This window comes from Lottia gigantea (genome assembly GCF_000327385.1).
Source record: "Lottia gigantea unplaced genomic scaffold LOTGIsca_156, whole genome shotgun sequence".
Taxonomy (NCBI): domain Eukaryota; kingdom Metazoa; phylum Mollusca; class Gastropoda; family Lottiidae; genus Lottia; species Lottia gigantea.
The window spans coordinates 343,274-368,481 of record NW_008707898.1 but is presented as its reverse complement, the minus strand read 5'-3'; the positions used below and the strand labels follow the sequence as shown (position 1 = coordinate 368,481).

At 35.6% G+C, this 25,208-nt stretch overlaps 2 protein-coding genes across 2 annotated transcripts; both read right to left on the bottom strand.

Moving 5' to 3' along the window:
- Positions 1-5,043: 5,043 nt before the first annotated feature.
- Positions 5,044-18,032, bottom strand: LOTGIDRAFT_238636 (hypothetical protein; the record flags this gene model as incomplete). Its single annotated transcript, XM_009050818.1, has 5 exons — positions 5,044-5,690; positions 5,901-5,981; positions 6,248-6,414; positions 9,120-9,123; positions 17,891-18,032. 5 exons carry the CDS (start codon positions 18,030-18,032, stop codon positions 5,575-5,577), a joined length of 510 nt encoding a protein of 169 aa, XP_009049066.1. The 3' UTR covers positions 5,044-5,574.
- A 2,650-nt stretch (positions 18,033-20,682) lies between these two features.
- LOTGIDRAFT_238635 (hypothetical protein) lies at positions 20,683-23,935 on the bottom strand (the record flags this gene model as incomplete). The annotated part of the gene is made up of 3 exons (XM_009050817.1): positions 20,683-22,063; positions 22,529-22,579; positions 23,275-23,935. 3 exons carry the CDS (start codon positions 23,933-23,935, stop codon positions 21,846-21,848), a joined length of 930 nt encoding a protein of 309 aa, XP_009049065.1. The 3' UTR covers positions 20,683-21,845.
- Between the last annotated feature and the right edge of the window lie 1,273 nt (positions 23,936-25,208).

Here is a 25,208-nt window from a genome sequence, read left to right as displayed (position 1 = left end):
AGATTACACCCATTGACCATCATAATATTTTGACCTATCACAAAAATTAGCTTAACTTTATTTTGGTGAAATGTTGTCTTATATCTATGTAAATATTAGCCTGACAAATCTGTCTACCCTTTCCTCGGACGTGATATACGGATGTGATATCAGCACGCTAGACATAAAATGTTTCTTTTGCTCCGATTCCCTTTTGGTTCGCTAGTTTTTGATAATTTTCACCAGGACAAAGACAAAAGCACAATTTGGTGCTTTGTATACAAAGCTGTACCATTATTGAGTCCATCAAGACATTGCTGTATATTCGACAAAACCTCCGTGCTCCACACGGTACCAAAACAGGGATAGGCTTAAATTATGGAGTTATGCGAAGACTTTGAGGAATTGGTAGGGCCAAATTTTCTATATAAATAATAGGTCAAAATATTATGGCCATGGCCTCGATACTTCATATATAAACATAAAAATTAATGTGTAATATCTGTTACTCTTTTTTTGCCACCGGATATATTTAGCTCCATTTCTGATATTGCCCTCATTATTTTATCAAAGCTGATAATTTCAATGATATACCTACTTGACATTTCCTGTGCTTTTTAAGAAATAGAAACACGTGTTGGCTGCTCCACATGTGTCAAGATTTCGTGACATGTCAGCGATGTCTTTGATTATACAGAATGTACCTTGATAGAAACATTAACCAATGTTGATAAGTATGCTCATGTTTCCTAACTGACTCTCACGCACTTTTTACACTTTATTGGCGTCTTTTGTCATCTATCTCTAGAATACACTCCATAAATGCATATCAATGGATAATCTAGTTAAAATTAGATTACCATTTCGTTTCTTTTCTTCTGAATTATTTTTATCGCCATAGTAGACAGAAACATCAGTCAAAAGGAACGACATTGTAGTCTTATTTTAATTAGATTGATCGATGGGTGGGTAGGTGACTTCCTTATGCTGAAATGTTAATTTAGATGCCAACTGACGTTTTTTAGGGGGAGGGGGCGAGAACCACTGGCAGTTTCAAGGATATATTCTGAAACTATATCCACCAATAGAAAATATGATATACAAAGTTAACCGGTCTACGGCAGCAACAATAGACATAGGCATACTAACCCAGATTTGATAATCAAATAATATTATGTCTACTGATAATAATGATAATGTTTTAACGATAATTAACCTAATGACCATTAAGTACGCCGCACGTTTTGTAATATCATTTGACAAAACAACCACCATGAACACGTATTGCATTATTGTCATGTCAATTTCCATAGCTTCAACTATAGCCAAACCTGTCACACCTAGAGCTTCATCAGGTAAGTGTAAATTTTTCATTGATGGATCTTGAATAAGTCAAATTGACATTGCCGACACGTGCAGTATATATTAATGTGAATTGAAGTCTCCATATCTTTCTGCATGGGACGTCGGAGAGATAAAAACAAAACAATTATCACCAGAACAATTGTTTTGACTGTTTGAAAAATTATCCCTCAATTAAAAAAGAACAGTTTGCGTCCCAAATCTTTCGTATTTCCATTACTGCACTGTGGTGGATAGCGTTAGCTAGGCATGGCAATAAAGAATACGACGTTCAACGCATTCTTCTGTAAGTCATATCAATACCCTACGGTGGCTTGTATACGACATCGTTTTACTTTTTAATTTTGAATTAAAAAACTGGAATATAATTATAAAACATAATTTTGAATTAAAAACTTGTATTTTCACCCGGATGAAAATTAATTTTCACCCAGGTGATAATTCAATAATATTTAATTAAAAACTCATATCTTTCTGCATGGGACGTCGGAGAGATAAAAACAAAACAATTATCACCAGAACAATTGTTTTGACTGTTTGAAAAATTATCCCTCAATTAAAAAAGAACAGTTTGCGTCCCACCAGTTGTAAAATAGGAGTATGGAGCTTTCCTATGATTCTTTTCTGTTCTTGATCCTGCTTTGACACATGTGTTCTCAATACTAGTTATTACTCCTGAAAGAGACAACTTGCGGACAGTTCTTACAATGCTTTAGGTCCGATTCCATCACACAAAATGATATTAGTTCAATCAAAGTAACCTGATCGGCGCGTCAACTGGTGTGATATGTTCTATTTCGGTAGACTGTTTTATCGGTTAGGACCATAAAGTGTAATTTTCAAAACATCTTTCGTATTTCCATTACTGCACTGTGGTGGATAGCGTTAGCTAGGCATGGCAATAAAGAATACGACGTTCAACGCATTCTTCTGTAAGTCATATCAATACCCTACGGTGGCTTGTATACGACATCGTTTTACTTTTTAATTTTGAATTAAAAAACTGGAATATAATTATAAAACATAATTTTGAATTAAAAACTTGTATTTTCAATAATTCAATAATATTTAATTAAAAACTTGAATTTTCACCCAGGTGATAATTCAATAATATTTAATTAAAAACTTGAATTTCCACCCGGGTGAAAATAAACGTTTTTAGTTCAAAATTCTAGAATTATCACCCGGGTGGAAATTCAAGTTTTTAATTCAAAGTTATGTTTTATGATATTCCAGTTTTATAATGATGTCGTATACGAATCACCGTTATACCCCCTTTTAATTGTTTTTCTCGATTGTTATTTTGGTATCTATATTTATTACAGGGGTTTCAGAAAAAAAATCGGAATCACAAAAGCACAAGAGTTATTTAGTGGAGTTTTTCAAGAGACACAATAAACAGGAACTGGAAGACTATTCTTGGAATGTAGATCATGCAACATCTGTGGATGAAATTTCATCCCATATCAAAGACATTCCATCGTGGCAGCTGAGGCAATTGCTGGAAAGCATCAAATCAAACAGTGACAAAATATATCAAAAACTTGTAACATCCCGACCGCCATATGCACCGTCTACAGCTAGAATTTCTTTATTGAATATGTGTTGTCCGATATGACATTTCATAAAGTATAAAACTATTTTTTGAGTTGATTGTTCACCGGGCATGAAATCATTTTTTGAAGATATTGATTTGATCACCAAACTTTAATTAGTAACTGATATTTCGGGAAAGATCAATGTCAAGAGGATCCTCATGAGCATGAGTGGTTATGAAAAATGATTGTTTCTTGGTTTGAAAATAAGAGGTGGAGGCTTTTCGTTCTCAATTTCAAGGTTTTCTTTTAAACGTCAAACCACACATAAAAAAAATGTACCAACTTTCCGAACGAATTCCGAAATTCAAAATAACTTAAATAAATAATATTGCAGCTTTATGATGAACTGCAGCAAAAACAAAAATCTATCTTGGATTCTATGTTTCATTTAATTTGTGGTACATTTCCCAGTTATGTTCCATAGAAGTTGATCATACGGTATACTGCGGACTATACTTCTGTATAATAAGTTACGCAGAAGGGTTTGTTGTCTCTAGTAGTGGTATATTACCATTATCTTACTTTACCTTATCTTTTTTGTACCCCTCGCTAATTTCTAAAGCAGTGGTTGTCGACACACAAAATCCTAGGGAGGTTATCAAGAATTATTGCTAGACGAAAACAAGGGCATATTTTGTCTGTTTAAATCAATAAACTGATTTGTTCGTAGCTAAACCATCTTATAATAAACAAAATGATTACAATATCGTTTCTCTTTTGTTTTCTAATATTCTTCGTGTTCATAAAATAAACAAATTGTGGGATAGCGAAACCCAAAGTAGAACAATATAACAACCTCTTTGTATTTCGCTATCAAACAATTCGTTATGTTATCAAGGAACATGTTCTACTTGACACTTTCTGATTGGTTAATAAATAACGTCATTAGAACAGAACTGTGCTAGACATCGTGTTAGATTACAAAGGAAACTAAAAATATCAGAAAACAAAAAAGAAACGAAATTGTAATGTAATTTTAATTAGATTGCTTAATCATGTTCAATTTGTCTGATAAAATCTTGAAGGGGCTAGACAAGATAATATTTAATAGTAATACATTTGATCCGTATTCATAAACACTGTATTTCACACTAAATAATCTAAGGGAAACTGTAGACGAAGTACTAAAACACAATATCTTGAAGATACATTACAAAGTCCCCATTTCCTGTGATATTTAAACACAATATTTAAATCTATAATTGAACTACGTAACAAAAGAAATATGATAGGTTTAATAGTTAAAATATCTAGACAGTTATACGATTATCAAGTGATGTGAAATAATGTAAAAAAAAAATGATAAAGTCGTTACGGAAACTAATTGTTTATTGTAGCGGGAATCTTTCATTATCAATTTAACAGACTTGATTAATAGTTGATAATGAGAGACAGCGACACAATGAAGTTTAATATCAAACTCTTGTTAAGTCATTAACAATGTTCTAGATCATATTCCAAACCCTTTTGTATGAGATATTCCGGTATATGGGTGTTAATTACTAAGCGAGGGAGGGGGTCATTTCAAACCAATAAATTTCACTATTGCAAATACAATGTCTTGGATTGGATTTGAAAGAGCCTGTGTGTGATGTATCAGGGATTCTATATTTGTACCAGCCCGCTTCCGAGACTGCGATTCATATACATCCAGGAAAAAGACTGTACTATACGAAACAACATAGCTTTGAACCGTTATCAGCTCGGCATCCGCGGTTGTTCGACAAAATGACTAGACCAGATATATATCATGATGTCATGGCAAATTGTGTAAGCGATATTAACCACCATAGACGTCGGATTTGAAATCTGAATGGTACAAATAGACATGAAAAAGGCCAGTAAACTCCTATCGAAATCTATGTACTAAAATTGAAGTTATTAGCTTACTGCTAAAGTCCATGTTCTTGGTGGCAAAACAGAATCTTCTGCTATTGACGCGATGTAATGATTTGGATTTACAATCATTCTTTCATAATGACAACTGTTGTTATGATTGGGATATGCAACTGATCCATCATTATGACAACTGGTTTGAAATTAGGGGCTGGGGGTTAATATCCATAATATTAACTGATTGATTAGCAGTATATCAACGATTACTCTAAAACAAAAGTTTTATTTTTAATTCAAAATTATATCATTACATTGTATAAGTAAATTGGTATTGCAATTGACTTTAAAATCAAGGTGAATCCTTGTACATGACAGTTTGCAATCCGTTGCAGTGTAATTCAAGGGATTTCAAACTACGTTTCTGATACGTTATGTGGGTAGCCTTATTTGAACCTCGTAATTATTACTGGAAATTTATTTAAAATTGCACTAATGACTAAAAAGTCGACCTTCTTCGTCGTCTTTGTGGAAAGTTCATTTCCAATATTTGGGCAGCTTGATGATCCAATGATTTTTTACTCGATGACCACTCGTTTTCCATTATTTGACCATATTTAGTGTGATATACTTCGGTAAATTCTGGATTGAAATATCATATGGTTAGTGCTTCCATGTATAATATAGAATATGTCTCTAGACTTGTCATTATGGTGTATGGTGATTGAATAAGGGTAAGAAAAAATGGCGAAATCCCCCATCCGTATCTAATATCATGCATAGCCTCTTGTCCTGCAACAAATTAACCAAATCTTAAAGTTGGGATTCGTAGATTAGATTCTGCCTGTCTTTGTTTTAATCCCGAGAGTAAGGCAGCTAAATTATTCATCAGCATTTCTTGACGTTTTGATTTAGGCACTGAAATTATAAACAAATGGTTTAAGATATGTGATACAAAGTGGTCGCACTACTAATTTACAGAATACTGACCGTAACCTGGTCTTTGAAAGGTATTAGTGGTGAGAACCGACTCTCGGAAGCACTGACTTGGAAGGTGTTAGATTTGCCCGTCTTCAAAGAGCAATCATTAACTGAAACATTAACTAACACAAATTTAATTTAACTTACTTGCATGGTATTGTCTTAAAGTATTTAACATTGGCTCTGTATCTCGAAATCTCATTTTTTTTAATAAAATTTTCGTTAAATCTAAAAGGTAAATAAATTGAGATTAATTAATTAATTAATATTTCCTTAAAATGAATTCTAATTTTGTATTAAATGTTTCGTTTTAATATCAAACAATATATTTTGGCACATGTATTGTACTATTTTTCGAGAATTCTGTAAAAAGCGTATTTCGCTTTCTTCGTGGACTGACTACCGATCGTGAGTTTGGTAAGAAAATTATTTTTTTCTGAACCTAAACAGAAAAATTAATAGAATTCCAAATTTCAAGCGAATCTCAAACTCACCATCGTTAGGAGAACGTTTATCTGCAGCGTAGTGAAGCATTCGAAGATCTTCAGGTGAGAGAACCTGGTCCTCCGCCAGATCAGACGCCATGGTGATACCAATACACATAATAATGGCTATAATAGCCGGGTAATATCTTCTTATAACTTGAGGTATCATTCTAAATCTGAAATGACATGGGAATGATAACGAGGATAAATCACAGTAACAATTTACGGAAGTATTACAGAGAGCAGGGCTAACATTAGAGTCACTAAGTATCAAATGACCAGTCAATATTTTTAATATTAAACGTCAGTTACATCATAGTATACATCTGGGATTTTCAACCTTTTTATTTCTATTACCCATTTTAGGATCTTTGATGGATTGTATAATCGGATAATTAGCCTAAGGTTGAAAATCCCTGATATACATAAATACAATCTATCAAACCAACATAACCAAACCATCCAATTGATCCAGATCCAACGACCAACCATCACGACAACTAACTACTAATTAACCTGCGATATCTTGACCTTCGGCAACAGATATCAGATATATCACGAAGAACCTCAGAATAGATATCAAATAGCTTGGATAAAAAACAACTGCAGAATGGATATCAAACATCTTCAGAATAGATAACAAACATCTTCAGAATAGATAACAAACATCTTCAGAATAGATAACAAACAACTTCAGAAAATAAAACTAAGATCTTCAGAATAGATAACAAACAACTTTAGTATAGATACCTAACAACTTCGGAAAAGATAACAAACAACTTCAGAATAGATAACTAACATCTTTAGTATAGATACCTAACAACTTCAGAAAAGATAACAAACAACATCAGAAAAGATAACTAACAACTTCAGAAAAGATAACTAACATCTTTAGATTGGATAACTAACAACTTCAGAATGGATAACAAACAACTTCAGAAAAGATAGCAAACAACTTCAGAAAAGATAAATAACATCTTCAGAATAGATACCTAATTTCTGGGTTTTCTGTACAACTGTCACATAAGTTTATCATAAGTTCATTCAGAGATATTAGACATAACCGCTGCATGACAACTGACATTGACACTGGTCAACAACCTGTAGAAAAGTCCCAAATCTATGTCACAAGTACTGACATGTCTGATTGAGTCCAGTTCTATGTCAATATTATGTACAGTTATCTGTACAACTATACAATGTATTGATGTCTATGGATATAGTTTCTTCTCTCTAGATGGTATTAAATGGCGTGTGATGGTTGTGTTAATTAATCTGTACGACTAGTCATCAACTTAGTCTAATTAGCAATAATCATTCTGATTCTGAGTGAAAATAACACATTTCTTGTCAACATGCGACTCTTCAAATTAACATCTTCGTTCATGGTGGAGTTCAACTATATTCATGTGATAGTTATACTTTTCTGAAACCTTTTTAACAATAATGTAAATAATTCTAGCATCCTTTCCAACTGATTGATGAAATTAAATTAAAAATTATATCTGATTTAAACGCAGATCTTAATGTTTCGTCTTTTTTCTGCAGGTTACTACATCCATGATCTGGCGAGTAAATAATGATCTGTAGAAATATGACTAAAGAGCATCAAAGTTGTCATAATTTATGCCAAACAAAAAACGCCGATATTAATAAGTGGCTAGAAAAGTTCATGTTTAACCATGCATATCTTTTAAGAATTCACGATTCGTTAAATACCCCAAAACCAAGAGCTGCTTAACGATTCCGTTAGATCATGGATGCCAATCACCACCAAAAGAAAACGAAAAAAACAGATGATTGACTGAAATTGATTTTGAAAATAGTTCTTATGAGTCAATATGATAACAGTATCCTCCAAATTCTGGATTCTTGACATAATTCTTTTTTCCCCTTTACACAGAACTTCCATCTTACTAAAACAATTAATGATAGCTTTTACCCATAAAACTGTTCCAGCAGTCCTCGTGCCCTTTCAATCTTCATTGCGATATACCAGTGACCCTTTCATCCCCCTAGTCACCGTTTCTACTACCCTGTACAAACTACAAAAACCAAAGCCCCCCTCTGTACCCCCGTGCCCCAAAAAGAGAGGGGAAACACATCTATCGTTCATGAAGAAAGGGCAGGATGAAGATAAACATCCCTCATCCTCTCAAGCAATTGTGGCTTTTCTGACTCGCTTAAATACTTATATATATATATCCAAAGAGACTAAATCTGACAACATTAGTTGATCAAACATCTAATTCAAGATCTCGTTGATATAAAAATCAGTTCTATTTGGAAAACTACATTCAAAACCAATGTTAATATCTACCATTCCATTGCTCAAAGTTCGTTCTAAATAACAAACAAATGAATAGCAGCCCAGCATCAAATTTACCAATTCTATTTTTCTCTGAATATTACAAGTAAATGTACAAAAGAACTACTCAATATTATTTTCGAAGATCATTTGATTTTCAAATATATCATATAAATATTTTCACAACGCCTTAAGTTTAAGAGCTAAATGTTTAAAGCTATCATAAATGAACATGTTAAAACGGATGACAAACAAAACCCCCCAACAAAGCAAAAGGAGATTTCAATAAACGGACAATATACGAGAAGGTGATCTGATGCCTTAGTTGAACGGGGAAAATCATGTCTAAAAGAATTAAAATTTGTATGCAGACAATCGTCTATCTTCTGATTAGCAACCTACAATTCAATGGTGTTATGTGCCCAGCGAAAAGGTAGCATGAACACCATGAAAAACAAATCTCAAATCCAAAGAACTAGACGTAGCTTTGCGATCAACGACGATTTCCTAAATGTTCAATGTTCAAGTCAAAGAATACAATTTTAAAAAAAAAACAATGAAAATGTAACTTACGTTTCTGTAGTATTATGAAGGTATATTGAAATGAAAGAAATATGTTCTGTAAAGCAATATATACCAAGTAATAGTGTGATTGGTTCCCACTCGTTTCATTATTCATTAACGCTGCCAGTTTTATTGGCCTACACCTTCACAGGCTAATCATTGGCTGGACTTGATTGGCATAAATCATATATTATATTCTATGGATGTAGTTGGCTTTTCAGATTGATTCCGTCTGATCGGATGTTATGCAATCTACCCACCCACCTCAAATTTACTGGATAAATTATAATTGACGATAGTGAAACCACCCCAACAATAGGTGAATAGCACCGAATTGGTGCAACCACAGGGCAAATTTAATTTAAGGAAAAAACTTTCTGTAACCTTCTTATTTCCATTTGACAATGCCTATATATAGTTATATGTTTTATAGAATAGATGTAATATGTGTTTGCCTTACAATCTAATTAAGCATTCTCAAAGGAGTAATAATACTTTCAAATTTCCTAAATAAAACGACGTATTCCTTATCAAAACTGAAAAAACTCCATTAATAATTTCGCACAAAAAGCAAGTCCCAAAAATTTAAAACCCAAGAATTAAACTGAAAAACTGAAAATGTCCAGGAATAATTTTGCACGAAAAGTCCCAAAATTTAAAACCAAGGCTGTAATCTATCGCTTAAAAATCTAATACAATTGAATACCTGCTCCCAGATTGTGTACAGTAAAATCCTACTTCGAATTCACCAAATACATCTTTAATGAATGGCAACATAACAACGATTTAATGTTTCCCGGACCTATTTTATAATATTGCCTCATAGAAAATTGTTGAAAATCACAATCGAAATATTCCAAATATATATATTGGTAAACGATGACTGTCATGAGTATAATATATATTCTGTTATTCGAAACTTTTTAGAGCTACATCACATTATAGCATAATCGGTTTTTTTCCTTACACCTAAATAGAATAGATTCAATTCTTCTGAGATAAAGTATTAGCAAGGGAAAAGAAGATGTTTTGGAGTTCGAATGATTGACAGCTGAAGAAAATTGAAATGACAACATTAACCAAGCGGGGCTCAGGTCTCTGCATCCTGCCTGAATAATAACATGTTGTGTTATCTGAAACGTAATTTGAGCAAAGTTAAAGTAGACAAGATGGTAAACCATACATGGAATTAATATTGTTTGTTATATGGCCATATTTTTCTTCCAAAATCACACAAATAACTCGAATTATTGTTTGTTTTTTACGCTACAGAATTGCGTATAATACAATCATTAGTTAATCTCGAAATTACTATAGGCATAATAGTCCGAAATTACCTCTTACATCGATAATATTTGCCCAAAGAATCTTTTATTTCAAGCTTAAAATATCTGAATATTGATTACAAAATCTTATATCGGCATTGAAATTATAAGATAAGGGCCCGGATATCTTGACTATTTCCACCCCTATTCACGAATCAACGATACCTATTGCTTTGATATATCGTCAGGCCAAGAAAACGCAAAAACTAACAATCTTCAGATCTTTAAGTCATGAAAAATACAAAGACAAAAGTTTCCAATTCGCTGCATAAATCAGCAAATTCCCAACCGTTGATTTATTTTATTTTCAAACATCTCGATGAGACAAATCTATGACAGTCAACAAGGCCGTAGCGTAACGGAAACAAATGCTTCACATTTAAAACAACGTCCAAACTTAAAAAAAATTTTCAATGGGTTCAATCCAACCAAATCTCACTCTGCCTCCCTCATTTTAACATAGATTTTGCAATGGTCTTGCAGTTAAATCGATGACATTAGTTGCCACTGTACACTGAAATAAACAGCGACAATATTATCGATGGAAACAGCTCCTTCTGTGTAATTGTCTAATATAATATATCTGGAGATATTAATCACCTAATTAGTCTTGTTAATTGTTTTTAATGGAAGAGATATCAATATAGTTGAGGTGTCAATGAATTATTCAATAATAGACCGGAGTGATATAGCCCATAATGCGGATTCTGCTCTTTGTATCTGTACATTTTGACGTTTGGCAGATATGCATTCAAAAATGAAGCCTGCATTAGTTTGTTTCATGAAAAGTTATCATCCGCTTCCAGCATAATTTGATTTTACAGGAAATCAAGGAAAAGGGTTATATAGGCGAAAGCCTGTTCTATTTCTCTTATGATCAAAACGAACCAATGTCCAATGTCAGTTAGACGTCTTGTAAATCTCCTTATAGCTATATCACTATCGCAAAAACTGTAACGTATTGAAGAAAAATTTGACCCCGACACACAAATAGTTTTAGAAAACCTCTTTACAATCCTTTTAACATGTAAAACTTGCTTACGAAGACAGGATAGCGTAAGCAGAGTTTCCTTCAAAAGAGTCCATCTTTCCATAGGGATATATAATTAGTCTAGTCATTACCATTACAGCTGCGTGGGTTGATGAATACGCTTAATGTACACCTCTCATGAAATATGGTGTCATTGTTTTCGTATACAAATATTATTCAGAGTAACGGGATCAATCTATCTGATTGACAAATTAACCACAATGAAATCTTTATTTGGTGCCATATCTGAAAATATTTTGTTTGTTTAAGCCCCCGATTCAAAGGGAGATCAGTCTATCGGAAATTGTGTACTTGATTGACACTTCTCAGGAAATTTACAGATTATTATTTTACAAAGATGGAAAGCTTTTGCTCTCGGGTCATTTGGATTACGTCAAAAGAACTGTCATTACAGGCATTGAGCTGTTGAAAAAAGAAGTGATGCAAGGCTAAAGTAATATGGTGTTGATCAGTATTGATAATAAGAGAATATTCAATAAATATTGGTACTCAATAGGTTATACATTTTCTTTAATAAAGTCAACAAATGTTAATAATTGTCAAGTGCTAATGAGACGCTGAAACAAGATGTAAAGTAATATTAACGCGTCATTGTTATATGTATATACTCCTATTAAGGCCTGGGTCCGTAATTAAAGTATATCTAGTGTTATGAAGTAAAAAACAAAGTTATTACATGTACTCCATACATATATTCCTACATTAATAAATGATCCTACTACCGACAACTACCTAGTTTGCGATATCTGCTTCTGGTGGAAGCGGACGTTAACTTGTCCTCTACGAACAACCACCTAGTCAGCGATATCAGCTTCTGTTGGGTCACCAACCAACAACTACCTTGTCTCTGATATAAACTTCTGGTGAAGCGGACGCTAACCAACCAATCAAACTTAGTCTATACTGATATACTGATGATCTATACTGACAGTGGCCTATTTACGGGGAGACCCTCCCCTCAGGCCTGTGAAAGGTCTTATTTTGAAGTGAATATCAAGCTCATCTCAGGCTATCTGAAATCCGTTGGCTTCTTGGAGCCTGTGGCAGCCCCCAGTTCCCCAACCTAAAGGGGCTTCGACCCTTCGGACCTTTGCTCAAAAGGATCTCTTATTTCTGGCCTCCCCTCAGACTTTTTCTAGATACGCTCCTGAATGGCCTCTTAACATAGCCACGACGCCCGCCCGCTTATGTCATTGCTAGTCATGATACAGAACAGCTCACAGTTGGAGTCACCTTTGGGAAAACCAAGTTTGATTAATGAAGAATTTTTCAATTGTGTTGCCAGACAAATTTAGAATTATATGGGCGGTTTTACCGTTTGTTGTTTTCACCTATGAAACTTCGTCCGGACGTCAAATTTCTAGTGGAAGTAATGCGATTATCACTAGCTAAAATCTTCTTGCATTTTTATGAAAGGTCAACTTTAACAAATTTGTTCAAATTATGGTTTTTACACATCTTTACAATTTTTCTATTTTAGATTATCCACTGTTAAATGTCTAAATATATCCCTATTCGAATTAATCCGTACTTAATTTATCATTTGATATTTAAGAAATTGAAGAAGAGTAGGAAAATGATCAAAAAAATTATAAAATAGATATAAAATGGCATCAAAAGGAAATTATATTTTTGAAAAAGTAAATATTGATAAAGTTATTCAGTGTAATGATATATTGTTATCGTCGGTCTTTTTTAGTTATTAGTTTATAGATTTCTTTCAACCTTAGATAATCTCTCGAAAATTACAAAGCATAACAATTGTTCGTTTCTTGTTTGAAATATTGAAACACAAAATACTTCATTGATTATCTCTTGAAAATTCCAATTTATATGACAGAGTTTGATTGCTTCTTATATGAATAGCCTTTGAAGACAATCTGTTTTATTCTAATTGTTAAAGCTTTATATAGTCGCCCCAGATATAGTCTCTGACGCCCAAACTATTCCTATCTACGACGAGGTTATAGTCTGGGATGTTTCAATGAATTTCTGTTACGTCTTTTTCAAGGGAGATGACAACAATTTGGCATATTGGATCTACAAGTCTCAAACGACTTGTTTACAACCGAAACAATTGGCATCTCCACAAGTGTTGTCAGTTTATATTTGATATTTCTATCAGCGGATGTTTAATTTATCGATTTCTCGAGCAAAGAATTAAACTTCGAAGAAATTGTCATAATAACTGAATTATTATAATTAATGTTTCCATCACCAAAACGGATATGGATTCACAACCAATCAGATTCAATAGCCATTGTAGACTCGATCATTTACAAATGTTTTATAGAAGCTGCACGTAGATAAAGGGGTCTGGATGATAGAGGCTTCCCCAGACATTTTTGGCATTTATGGAAGAAAGTGGAAATACCATTTTTTGAGTATATTTTGAAATATATAGGTTTGAAAAAAAAAAAGACAACAGAAAACATAGCATCATAAAACAAATGAAAAACAAAGAAACAAAGAAACCTTCAACAAAGTGCACGTGGAAATCGTTCTGCATTTCTGGACAGCCTGAAGTGACAAGGATTTCTGTCGAAATGATATTCAGACAAGTACAATGCGCTATGGAATAAAATAATTCAAAGCGAAGTCCTTAGAACACCCTACAACGGTGTTAAATCGTAGACATTTTTACCAGTACTATTATGTAGATTGTCGGATGATTACTAAAGGTGCGGGCACACGAGAGGTCTTGGTCGGAGACTTTTGTTGCCGATTAGAGTCTTGTTTCAACGACTGGCACTGGCACACGAGGAGACAAAAATCTCCAGTCGGTCGTTTTTCACCTTGTCGTGCTGAGCATGCTATTGAAAGGAAAGGGAATCTGATTGGATGATGACGTCTGTCTTGCAGACTATAAAACTATCGGAGACGATTATCAAACTTATGTGATATTATAAATCCTGTTGGCGACACGATAATCTTGCCGTGGAAGGACGGGCACAGATTTTACTCAAGATTCGAGTCGGAGACAAAAATATCCGACCCATGACCGTTTGTGTGCCCACACCTTAAGTGTTTTGATTATTGGTAAATACTGCCATGATTTTGATACAATGTGATAGATAGTAAGATAGTAAATATATAACTATTTAAAAGAACATTGAGTAGAAAAGTAAGAGTCAGAATTATCTCCCATTTGCTCTAGATTTATAGACGTTATTCACGTGACACATCAGTGGTTTACTCATGTTAAGAAATCAGATGAAAACAAAGACAAAGTGAGGTGAGGGTACCAGATTCATTGTAAGGCGAACCACTGGTAACTTATGGCAGAATAGTTCATAATAAAGGGGCGTACTATAATCAATTTTCTTTCTGATTACATCCGATAACTGTCAAAAACGGATTAGAAATCCTTAATGACGCTGGGATTAACATGCCATTTCCAGCTTAAAACGTGGTAACCACGTTTATCACTGGTTTAAAATCAAATCGACAAACATAGGGGGAAGGAAACAGAGGATTTCCACGAATAATCTCATCTGACAAATATAGTTCTTTTTAAGGCAGTTTGATTTCCCAACCCTACTTAGGACCTTGGTCTTTTTTCCCTTACAAAAATAAACCTGCGTAGTATTTGACACAGAAAAACGGTCTTAAATGAAAAGTAGAGTTTGATAGTCTGAGATGGTCTAAGCTCGTTTATTAAAAATTGATGGAAGGATGCGTGACCACATCGCAGTGGCTGACCCCGAATCCATTCCTTTGTTAGCCTCTATCACCCAGTCCCTCTTTGTCTTCGACAAAAGATGGCCTGGACCGGTTGCTTAAAATCTTTGTAATTGACCTATACTACAGTTGCTATTGAATCTGATTTGTTGTGAATCCACATGAACTAGATTCAGCTTGAATAACAAACCACGAACTCTAACGAACCATGAACTAAAGTCAGCTTGAATTACAAACCACGAACTCTAACGAACCATGAACTAGAGTCAGCTTGAATTACAAACCACGAACTCTAACGAACCATGAAGGAGAGTCAACTTGAATTACAAGCCACGAACTCTAACGAACCATGAACTACAGTCAGCTTGAATTACAAGCCACGGACTCCAACGAACCATGAACGAGAGTCAGCTTGAATTACAAACTAGAACTCTAACGGAGCACGAACAAGAGTCAGCTTGAATTACAAACCACGAACATTAACGAAGCATGAACTAGAGTCAGCTTGAATTACAAACCACGAACTCTAACGACGCATGAACTAGAGTCAGCTTGAATTACAAACTAGAACTATAACGGAGCACGAACAAGAGTCAGCTTGAATTACAAATCACGAACTCTAACGAACCATGAACTAGAGTCAGCTTGAATTACAAGCCACGAACTCTAACGAACCATGAACAAGAGTCATCTTGAATTACAAACTAGAACTCTAACGGAGCACGAACTAGAGTCAGCTTGAATTACAAGCCACGAACTCTAACGAACCATGAACTAGAGTCAGCTTGAATTACAAACTAGAACTCTAACGGAGCACGAACTAGAGTCAGTTTGAATTACAAACTAGAACTCTAACGAAGCATGAACAAGAGTCAGCTTGAATTACAAGCCACTAACCCTAACGAACCATGAACTAGAGTCAGCTTGAATGACAAACTAGAACTCTAACGGAGCACGAACTAGAGTTCGTTTGAATCACAAAATAGAACTCTAACGAAGCATGAACTAGAGTCAGCTTGAATTACAAAATAGAACTCTAACGATGCATGAACTAGAGTCAGTTTGAATTACAAAATAGAACTCTAACGAAGCATGAACTAGAGTCAGTTTGAATTTAAAGCCACTAACCCTAACGAAGCATGAACTAGAGTCAGCTTGAATTACAAAATAGAACCCTAACGAAGCATGAACTAGAGTCAGCTTGAATTACAAACTAGAACTCTAACGGAGCACGAACTAGAGTCAGTTTGAATTATAAACCACGAACTCTAATGAAGCATGAACAAGAGTCAGCTTGAATTACAAATCACGAACTCTAACGAACATGAACGAGAGTCAGCTTGAATTACAAACTAGAACTCTAACGAAGCATGAACTAGAGTCAGCTTGAATTACAAGCCACTAACTCTAACTAAGCATGAACTAGAGTCAGCTTGAATTACAAACTAGAACTCTAACGGAGCACGAACTAGATTTCGGGGAAGGGAGGATTTGATTCTCCCAAATGTACAGACCTAGGGTGGAGCAGACACTTTATTTAGAAATTAGGATTAAGGGTCTTGATATTGGGTTTTCGTCTGTTCTTATTCTGATCTGAAATTAGAAAAAATAACTCGCCCGATGGGCGAGAAGTATAGTATCTGTTATGTACTGATTGTTTTTAATTTACTATGAACAATATTATCATTTAAGTTCTTATTTTTTGAATATTTGCCCATTGCTGTCCCTGAAGTTTGTAAATATGTTTTACCATTAAATGTGAAATCGTTTTGACTAAGAAAAATCTCTAAAAGCTGTAAAATTGCATCGTTGGGTCTGTTTGGATCTGGGTTTCTATTAAAAGCTTTACGAACTGCCGTTAAACCAGTAGTGTTATCGATATTGGTATACATAAAAGAAACGTCGATAGAAATTAAAATCGCATTAGAGGGAACTCGAAGATTTTTTATCTTATTGACAAAATCGGTTGTGTCTTTAAGGTTGACATGCTAGAGGTAGTAAGAAATGACCAATGTATTCTGACACTGCATATGACTCACTACCACAGTCAGATATAATCGGGCGGCCTTTAGGGATTTTATTCGAGATAAACCACTCCTTGGTTGGATTCTTGTGGATTTTAGGCAAAGTGTACAAATGTCTCTCGCGACAATCAGGTTTGGCAGACAGATAGTCATATTGTTTCTGTTTGAGATAACTAGTTTTGACTAAATCGGCAAGAATCTTGTTAATCATGTTAGCAGTTTAGCAGCGGCCTGAGGGGGTGTCCACGTGGATTTAGGAATAAACATTGTTCTAGCACCAAGTGGGGGGTGGTTTCGAAAAAAATATGTGCAGCTAAGATTTCGTTGAAATCGTTCAATGGATGGTCGGAGATAATTCAAGTTAGCTATCTTTGGTGTGGGAATAAATTTAAGTCCACGGTCTAAGATTGAATGCTGAAGGGGTGTGAGAATTTTACGGCTCAAGTTAGCTACAGGAGCCGCGGTGGCTCAGTGAGTTAGACGCTTGCTCGCTAACCTGAAGGTCCAGGGTTCAATCCCGGCATAGGTCGAGATAATACCTTCGGATTTTTCAACCCGGTTTCCCCCTTCATTCACAAGGTGCAGAAGAGTAGGACGTAAAACTCCATTCATTTCATTTCATTTTTCAAGTTAACTACAGTTTGGCCTAGCGGTGGCCTCTCAGTATTTTTATCCCCAGTAATTAGTTTAAAGACTTACTCGATGCTTGAAGCAGGTGTATCCAAAACAAATAAATGCTGTTTGCTGTTTCTGGAGACCATTGAAGATTATCAACTGGTTCGAATTCTTCTTCGTAGGGTGGTAATATTGTTGCGCTGTTGATACTGGACTCCATCATCATGTTGTTGAGAGTGCTGAGATTCTGTTGTGCTTTCTTCGAGATTTTATTTGAAATGGGTATACATGTGAAGAGGATCTTGGAGTTTGGGAAGGTTTTGTTGGCTGTGGCGATTAATTTCTGGGCTTGGTTAAAGGAGGTCTTTGGTAGCTGATCACGGTTGTTGAGGCCTACATGAAGAATAATGGTAGTAGGTTTGGGATCATGGTCGTATGATTCCAGGACTGACTGTATGTGATGGATTTGGGCACCGGGGTAAGAATGTATTTCAGTGTCTGAAATGGTTTTGGTAATTCGATTCAGGTTAGATGATCCAATAATTAAGGTAGATTTCTTTAGAGCGGGTAGCTTCCATAATGATTTGTCCTTGGTTTGGTGATAATACGGTTTGGTAGCGGATATAGTGCTCGTCGACGGTGTAATTGGTACTGGTTTGGTAATTGTTAGAATTGTAGCATTGGGAACGGACTGGGATCTGGTTCGAGGGGGGAAGGTCTGGATACACGTCTCGACTTGGATGGAGACTGAGGGGTGGTTTGCGAGTCCAAAAACGCACAGAAGGAAGAAAGGTTGGTGGATCCTGGATCACGTGGTGAAGATTCAGATGGTGTGGAAGGGGAAGACGAGTCTGAAAGTGAAAAGAGAAGGGGAGTGCCCTCTCTACGAGAGCGTTTACCTATGTCTGCTGGACTAGGAGTAGGTGAACTTCGGGCTCGTTTAGGGGTTTGGTTCGGCAGCGTCGTGGCTCTAGATGGTGCAGGTGTAGTGTCCATTTCAGATGGTAGAGATATGGTTACTCTGGTTTTTGTTTCGTTGATTGTTTGGTAGAACTTGATTACAGCTTGAGTGAGACGTTTCCCATAGGAGCGACGGGCCCAGGACAGGGCATGAGAAACGATGCGGTCGACGGCAGGTGATGATAAAGACTTGGTACGAATGGTGGTCAGCTTCTCTTGAAGTGTGGTTTGGTAATGGTCGATCAGGACCTGCGTAACCTTAGAGAGCCATGTCCGATTGAGGGATCTAATATTCGCGCCAACAGCTGATGTTTTCATTGCTGGACGGATAAAACTATCCAACTCAGAGACTTTTGAAGGTAAACGCTGGTTGGCCTTGCTGTTGAAGGGTAAGGATTGCCAAATGATGGAGGCACTGCAAAACTTGGAAGAACACCTTCACAAAGGGTTCTTCCTCCTTATGAGTGGGGACTGGTTGGCGTCGGTGGGCTGATAGTCGTTTCTGTTGTTGGTCAGGTCGATGGATACCTCTTGATTGGTAGGTGTTGTGGGTAGGTCGGCGATGGGGTGGGATATAGCTGGATGGGTTGGTTGGTGGTCGGCGATTGGTAGGTGGTAGAGGTCGATGGAAGACAGGGCCGTTGTAGGGTACGTGATATTGGACGATTAGTGTTTCTATGTCTGGCTTCTTGCCAGTGGTTGTTGTAGTTGGGGAGCATAATGGAAATAAGCAATTGACACGAACCGGTTTTCGAAATATTATCCTTTTTCAAGTGTCGAGGAATGGTTAAGTTTGAATTACAAAATAGAACACTAACGAAGCATGAACTAGAGTCAGCTTGAATTACAAATCACGAACTCCAACGAACATGAACGAGAGTCAGTTTGAATTATAAACTAGAACTCTAACGAAGCATAGCACCCTTTGTTGCCCCGTTCAATACAATCAGCAATCGAGCAGGCAACGGTGCATGTACTAGAATCAGCTTGAATTACGAACCACGAACTAGAGTCGGCTTGAATAACATTAACATAATACGAATTAGAACGAATATTATGCTACTGTATCAATAACCGAAATAACCGAGGCCAGACTAGATTGTACGGAGGGACAAGTAATATATCTGGAGGGACAATGGTGTATGGTGTTTAGTTGTAGTAATGCCTCTATTCCAGCCTCTGGTGAATACTTAGTTCATCCTGTAGCTACGGACCTGCAGAGCTGACTGGACTCGTATTACATTAATAGATCAGAATTGTATTTACTTATTTTCTGATGAGTCGGGAGGGGAGTAGATATTAACTTCCAAATACACACAGATTTAGAGGTATCAACTTGCGCTACGAAGTGCAGACTGTCACGATTGTAGAATCTAAAATAAATCGCCTAGCTTTCGTAGACCATCCAACTAATTTCTCAAAGAGAAAGAATAAAATCTTGCAAGAGTTGTCTCCCAATAAGCGCAATATGATTGATTATTTCGTGCAGCAACAGCTGGATAGTTCCCAGGACTGCGGATCAGGTAGTATAGTGAACAAGTTTTCACAGGTAGGTCAATGAAGTTGTTCGAACTTGTTTGAGTGTAAGTATCCTCTCAGATATGAGTTTCGTTTGTTTTCATCCTTAATCCCGTCACACAAACGCTTTAATTTCTATTCCATTTCTAGTGGTCACGTTCATGGTCATGGTGATAGATTTGGGAATGGTGATAGAGTTGGGAATAGTTTGCTGTAGCCGCCGTACAAGTTCTCTATTTTTCAGTTACTTGTGATGTTATCAATTTTCCCCCAAGAGTATACCCACGACACGACACGAGAAGAGTCCTTCCATCTTTTCTACAGTAGGCCTTTGTCCCCCTAGAAAAAAAGGTTTGTACCCCAACCCTATTTTTAACAAATCTAAAAAACTGATTTTTATAAGTTTTTGTCTCAAATATGTTTCAGAATGCACCAAATCAATTTATTTTTTCTAAGATTTTTTTGAGAGAACCCTCTCAGACTAGAAGCTTACGACTATGACACCTCCACAGAGTAGCCAAATTTGGACTACAGCCTTAACAGTTGAGTAATTCTGCGCCCTGCGCCCACAGTCTGCTTTTGTAGCTTTTTTTAACTGTTTTCGTCAAGATCCTATATTGACATTAATCAATAGTAGGTGACAATCACATGCTAGGTTAATGTAACAATATACATGCCCTATACGTTGATATGATATGGTTGTCTAAAATCTGTCTACCAGCTGTTACGTTTACCAGTTGATAGAAATTGTATATTATTGACAAGAAATGTGAAAGCAAACCACAGTGACATTTGAATCATCAGATTATGTAAATCAGACTGCTATTTAGTGAAATGTAACATTTTATGTGTACTTTCACTCAAAACATTCGGTGTTTGTTCTATTATAATACATAATACAAATTAATTCACGTACAAGCATAACCAGTTCTCTTCTCTTAACATCTTCCAATGTCAAGTTATGACGAACTTCGTCTTATACCTGCAATAGCCACCTTTCTTGTATCATGGAAGTTTGTAAATGAAGCGATTTTATTGTATTGTACGCTATATTGAATAGAGGGCTATGATTGGCTGTATTCGTTGGCGTACAATTCAATCAAATCGCTGCATTCTGTGATACAAGAATACAAGTTTGTAATAGCTTGTCATGTTGAAGTTTGTAATAGCTTGTCATGTTGAAGTTTGTAATAGCTTGTCATGTTGAAGTTTGTAATAGCTTGTCATATTGAAGTTTGTATTAGCTTGTCATGTTGACGTTTGTAATAGCTTGTCATGTTAAAATTTGTAATAGATTTCAGACCTATGGCGGTACATTTTTCATGAAGTTCAATTGATACAGATACTATTTGCTGTTTCTCGACACCGAGGCAGATTATAGTATTTCGTCCTCGCATTATTCAAAGATCTTAAATTCCTATATTCAACTTCACACATGTGTCGTATATAGGGGGGAAACGAAACCGTTAAAAAAATACAATATTAAATACTCGAAAATAGCTATCGCAGACAAGTAATAACACAATTTGCAAAGTAAGAAAAGCAAAGTCTTATTGAAACATCAAGTAACATCGCTTTCTCTATTTTTGATTAACCCTGTCAGTACTGTTTCATTGTCTTTTCCATTCTTCAAGATTAAGTCTTCCCGTTCTAATTGTTCTATATGACTAACTTTATCATTTAGTTCCACTTCCAGCATAGTGTGGTCATCTGCCGCCCTTCTTTCTATAAATACACCACCAATTAAGGCTGCTATACATCCCAAAAACACCATACCTCCTGCCAAAAAAATATAAAATACTGTTGAGGTCTAACTAAAAAACACAAACAAGCGCAATGATTGTGTAGAAAAAGTTTAAAGTTAAAACGTATCCACTTAAGTAATGTAATAAAACATACTTTGCGTTTAGTGACGACATCGAACACTTATTCTAATGGAATTGCAGGAACCACAGATGTCTGTTTGAAAATTGGAATGGTGCGAATTGATGCCATCAGTGTTCCCGATACACGACAAAATTTACAAAACATCTTTACAAAACAAAACTTAGCCGCTTCTACCCCTTTAAGCTAAATCTGTGAGTACACCATGTAATAAAGGTGACATTTATACCAGTGATTATTGATAGTAGATCATATCATAATCTATGATATCTATATCTGTGAACTTCATACACACCATGAGATAGGTGAGATATAGATCATATTGTGCCAGTAATAAAAAATAAAACAATATACACATACCAGCTAAATAGAAAACGTACGACAAACAACCAGTTCTTGACACAATTTCACCTTTAATAAAAGAAATATATTATTTCGTAATTTTAGTTATGTAAATATTCGTTCGTTTTTAAGACATATTAAACTATGTTCTAAGGCTCGAAACGAAATATGAGTTTCGTTTGTTTTCATCCTCAATCCCGTCACACAAACGCTTTAATTTCTATTCCATTTCTAGTGGTCACGTTCATGGTCATGGTGATAGATTTGGGAATGGTGATAGAGTTGGGAATAGTTTGCTGTAGCCGCCGTACAAGCTCGAAACGAAACTTCTCTTAATGCGTTATCATTGAATTAAAGATAAAGGATATCAAGTTTGAACCAAATTTTGGATATCGAATCCCAATCAGAACTTTAGAATTTAAAAAAAAAGACCTGAATTAATCCGAATTTATAAAATCAATAAACTTTGTCTGAAATCAGAATACTAGAGATGCCTTAAAATGACACTTGGAGCAAGCCACTCATTTTATGCATTCTATGCCTTAAGCATGTTTCTTTTTTTTTTGGCTGACAGTTTCAAGTATATCGTATTCGATACAACATGAACCACCGAGTAAGCAAGGTCTGATGCCTTCGAGAAACTTTCTGTACCAGGAATGCCTTGAAATATAAATCTTTCAAAAGCGGCCAAATTCAAGCATTCCCCATGCCACTTATAAATACAAGTTTGACTTTATTGGCAAAAGGTTTCAACTATATCTTACTTGATACAACAGGGACGGTCAGGTAAGCAAGGCCTGATGCCATGGCTAATATACCAAATCCTTGAGGTAGATATTTCAGTTCCAGGAACTCAACTGTAAGAGGGCTGAGTAATGTCGTGGCGCCACCTGTATATAGACCTAAAGCAGCACTATACATCATCTGATTCGTCCATTCTGATGAGTAGGATGGAAAAGATAAGTGCAACATAGCGGTTAGTCCTAATAATGATGCATGTAATAATGATTTGTTGACGTGTCCAGCGATTAACCCAATCACCAGTCTGGAAATCAAGCTACATATACCGTAACCAGTAAATAAGGTCGCTGCTTGTATTTTCGTTGATCCTTGCTCTTCAGCGTACATGGGTAGAAAAATCATCACGACGGATTCTGCCGCTGACCAAGCATACATGCTGAAAAAGTAGCACATAAAGCCAAAATTCCTCATGATATGTAATATATCAGCCAGAGTGTCCGTTACAGTTACACGTTCTTTTGATTCTGTCTCTTTCGATGTTTCCTTTCTCTTTGAAAATGGCGAAGGCCTTATCAACATAGCCAACGCTGTCACGTTGAACAGCACTGCTCCCATTAGCAGGAACATTCCGTGAACCAAATACTTCTCGATCACACTGTGAATAATCAATGGGCCAATGAACATTCCTAATCCAATTCCGGATGCCGTTAATCCAGATGCCAATGCGCGTAATCGATGGAAATATTCGCCAATGGCAACAAAACTAACAACATACACAATACCAAGTCCAAAACATGAAATATGAAAGAAACAAAATTGATTTTATAATTTGAAAAACAATGTTAAAATAAAACAACGCATTGAGTTGGAATGATACGTTATGGATCGATATGGTGCTCTGATAAGCGTGGGTTTTAAATCCTAATCACCCAACCGTCCAAAAGCATACCCACTTTTGTATTTCCGGTTGCGGCGGTTGGGAGGTTGGAATTTAAAACCCATCTACTGGGGGGGGGGGGGGATTATTATCACAACAAGTAGGTTTCAGAAGGCCAAACCAGTGTTAAGGGGCATCTTCGGGACAAATGTATATAAGCTTAATCATGTGTGCATGTATCCGAACGGGGGATCGGTCCTAACAATAAGTGTCCTCTGAAACTAACCAATCCTTGTCATACCCCATTCATTTGCGCCAAAACGTACCGACTGTACGGTACGTGATCAGCAACATATTAAGCTCTTGTTAAAAAGAAGGGAACAAAGTTCAACTATCAATACGAATGAATACACAGAACTTGTTTAAGGCCATGTATTACACAGTTAAACTCTACCATAACCGTTAAATAATCAAGATCTTCCACAGCATTTAGATTATTTACGTCAGTTAAATCATTTTTAACAAACAAAATAAAATCTGTATAGTTTATTTGCGTTTTCTTTTACACGTTCTATCATTGAATAATGTGTATATCATGTATGCTGACCTTTAGGGTACGTAACAATATTTATACAACAAAATATATGAGCATATTTATCTCCATTGCTTACTGGGAATTAACATAAAATATCTACCTGTGATGACACCATAAGATACTATCAGAGCCCAGACGGATTTACTTAAAGATGCCATACTACAACCAAACAGCATCACAATCCCAGCAGTTATACCAGTATATTTACATCCCATTCTGTTTGTGATTATACCGCATATTGGACCTTTAAAATAACCGTATGTGTTAAATATTACATAGATCAAAAATATAAACAAATTTGGCTCTTGCATTGCTAATTATCACTAACTAATATACTTCATGGCAAAACTACTATATTGCTCGTGTATCTAGTATCAGATATATAATTTACGAAATAATACTTATGTGCCTTAAAGGGACAGGTGCGCAATTTTTTCTCTTTTTTTTTTTTTTTTTTTGACTTATCATACTCTGAAAAGGGATTT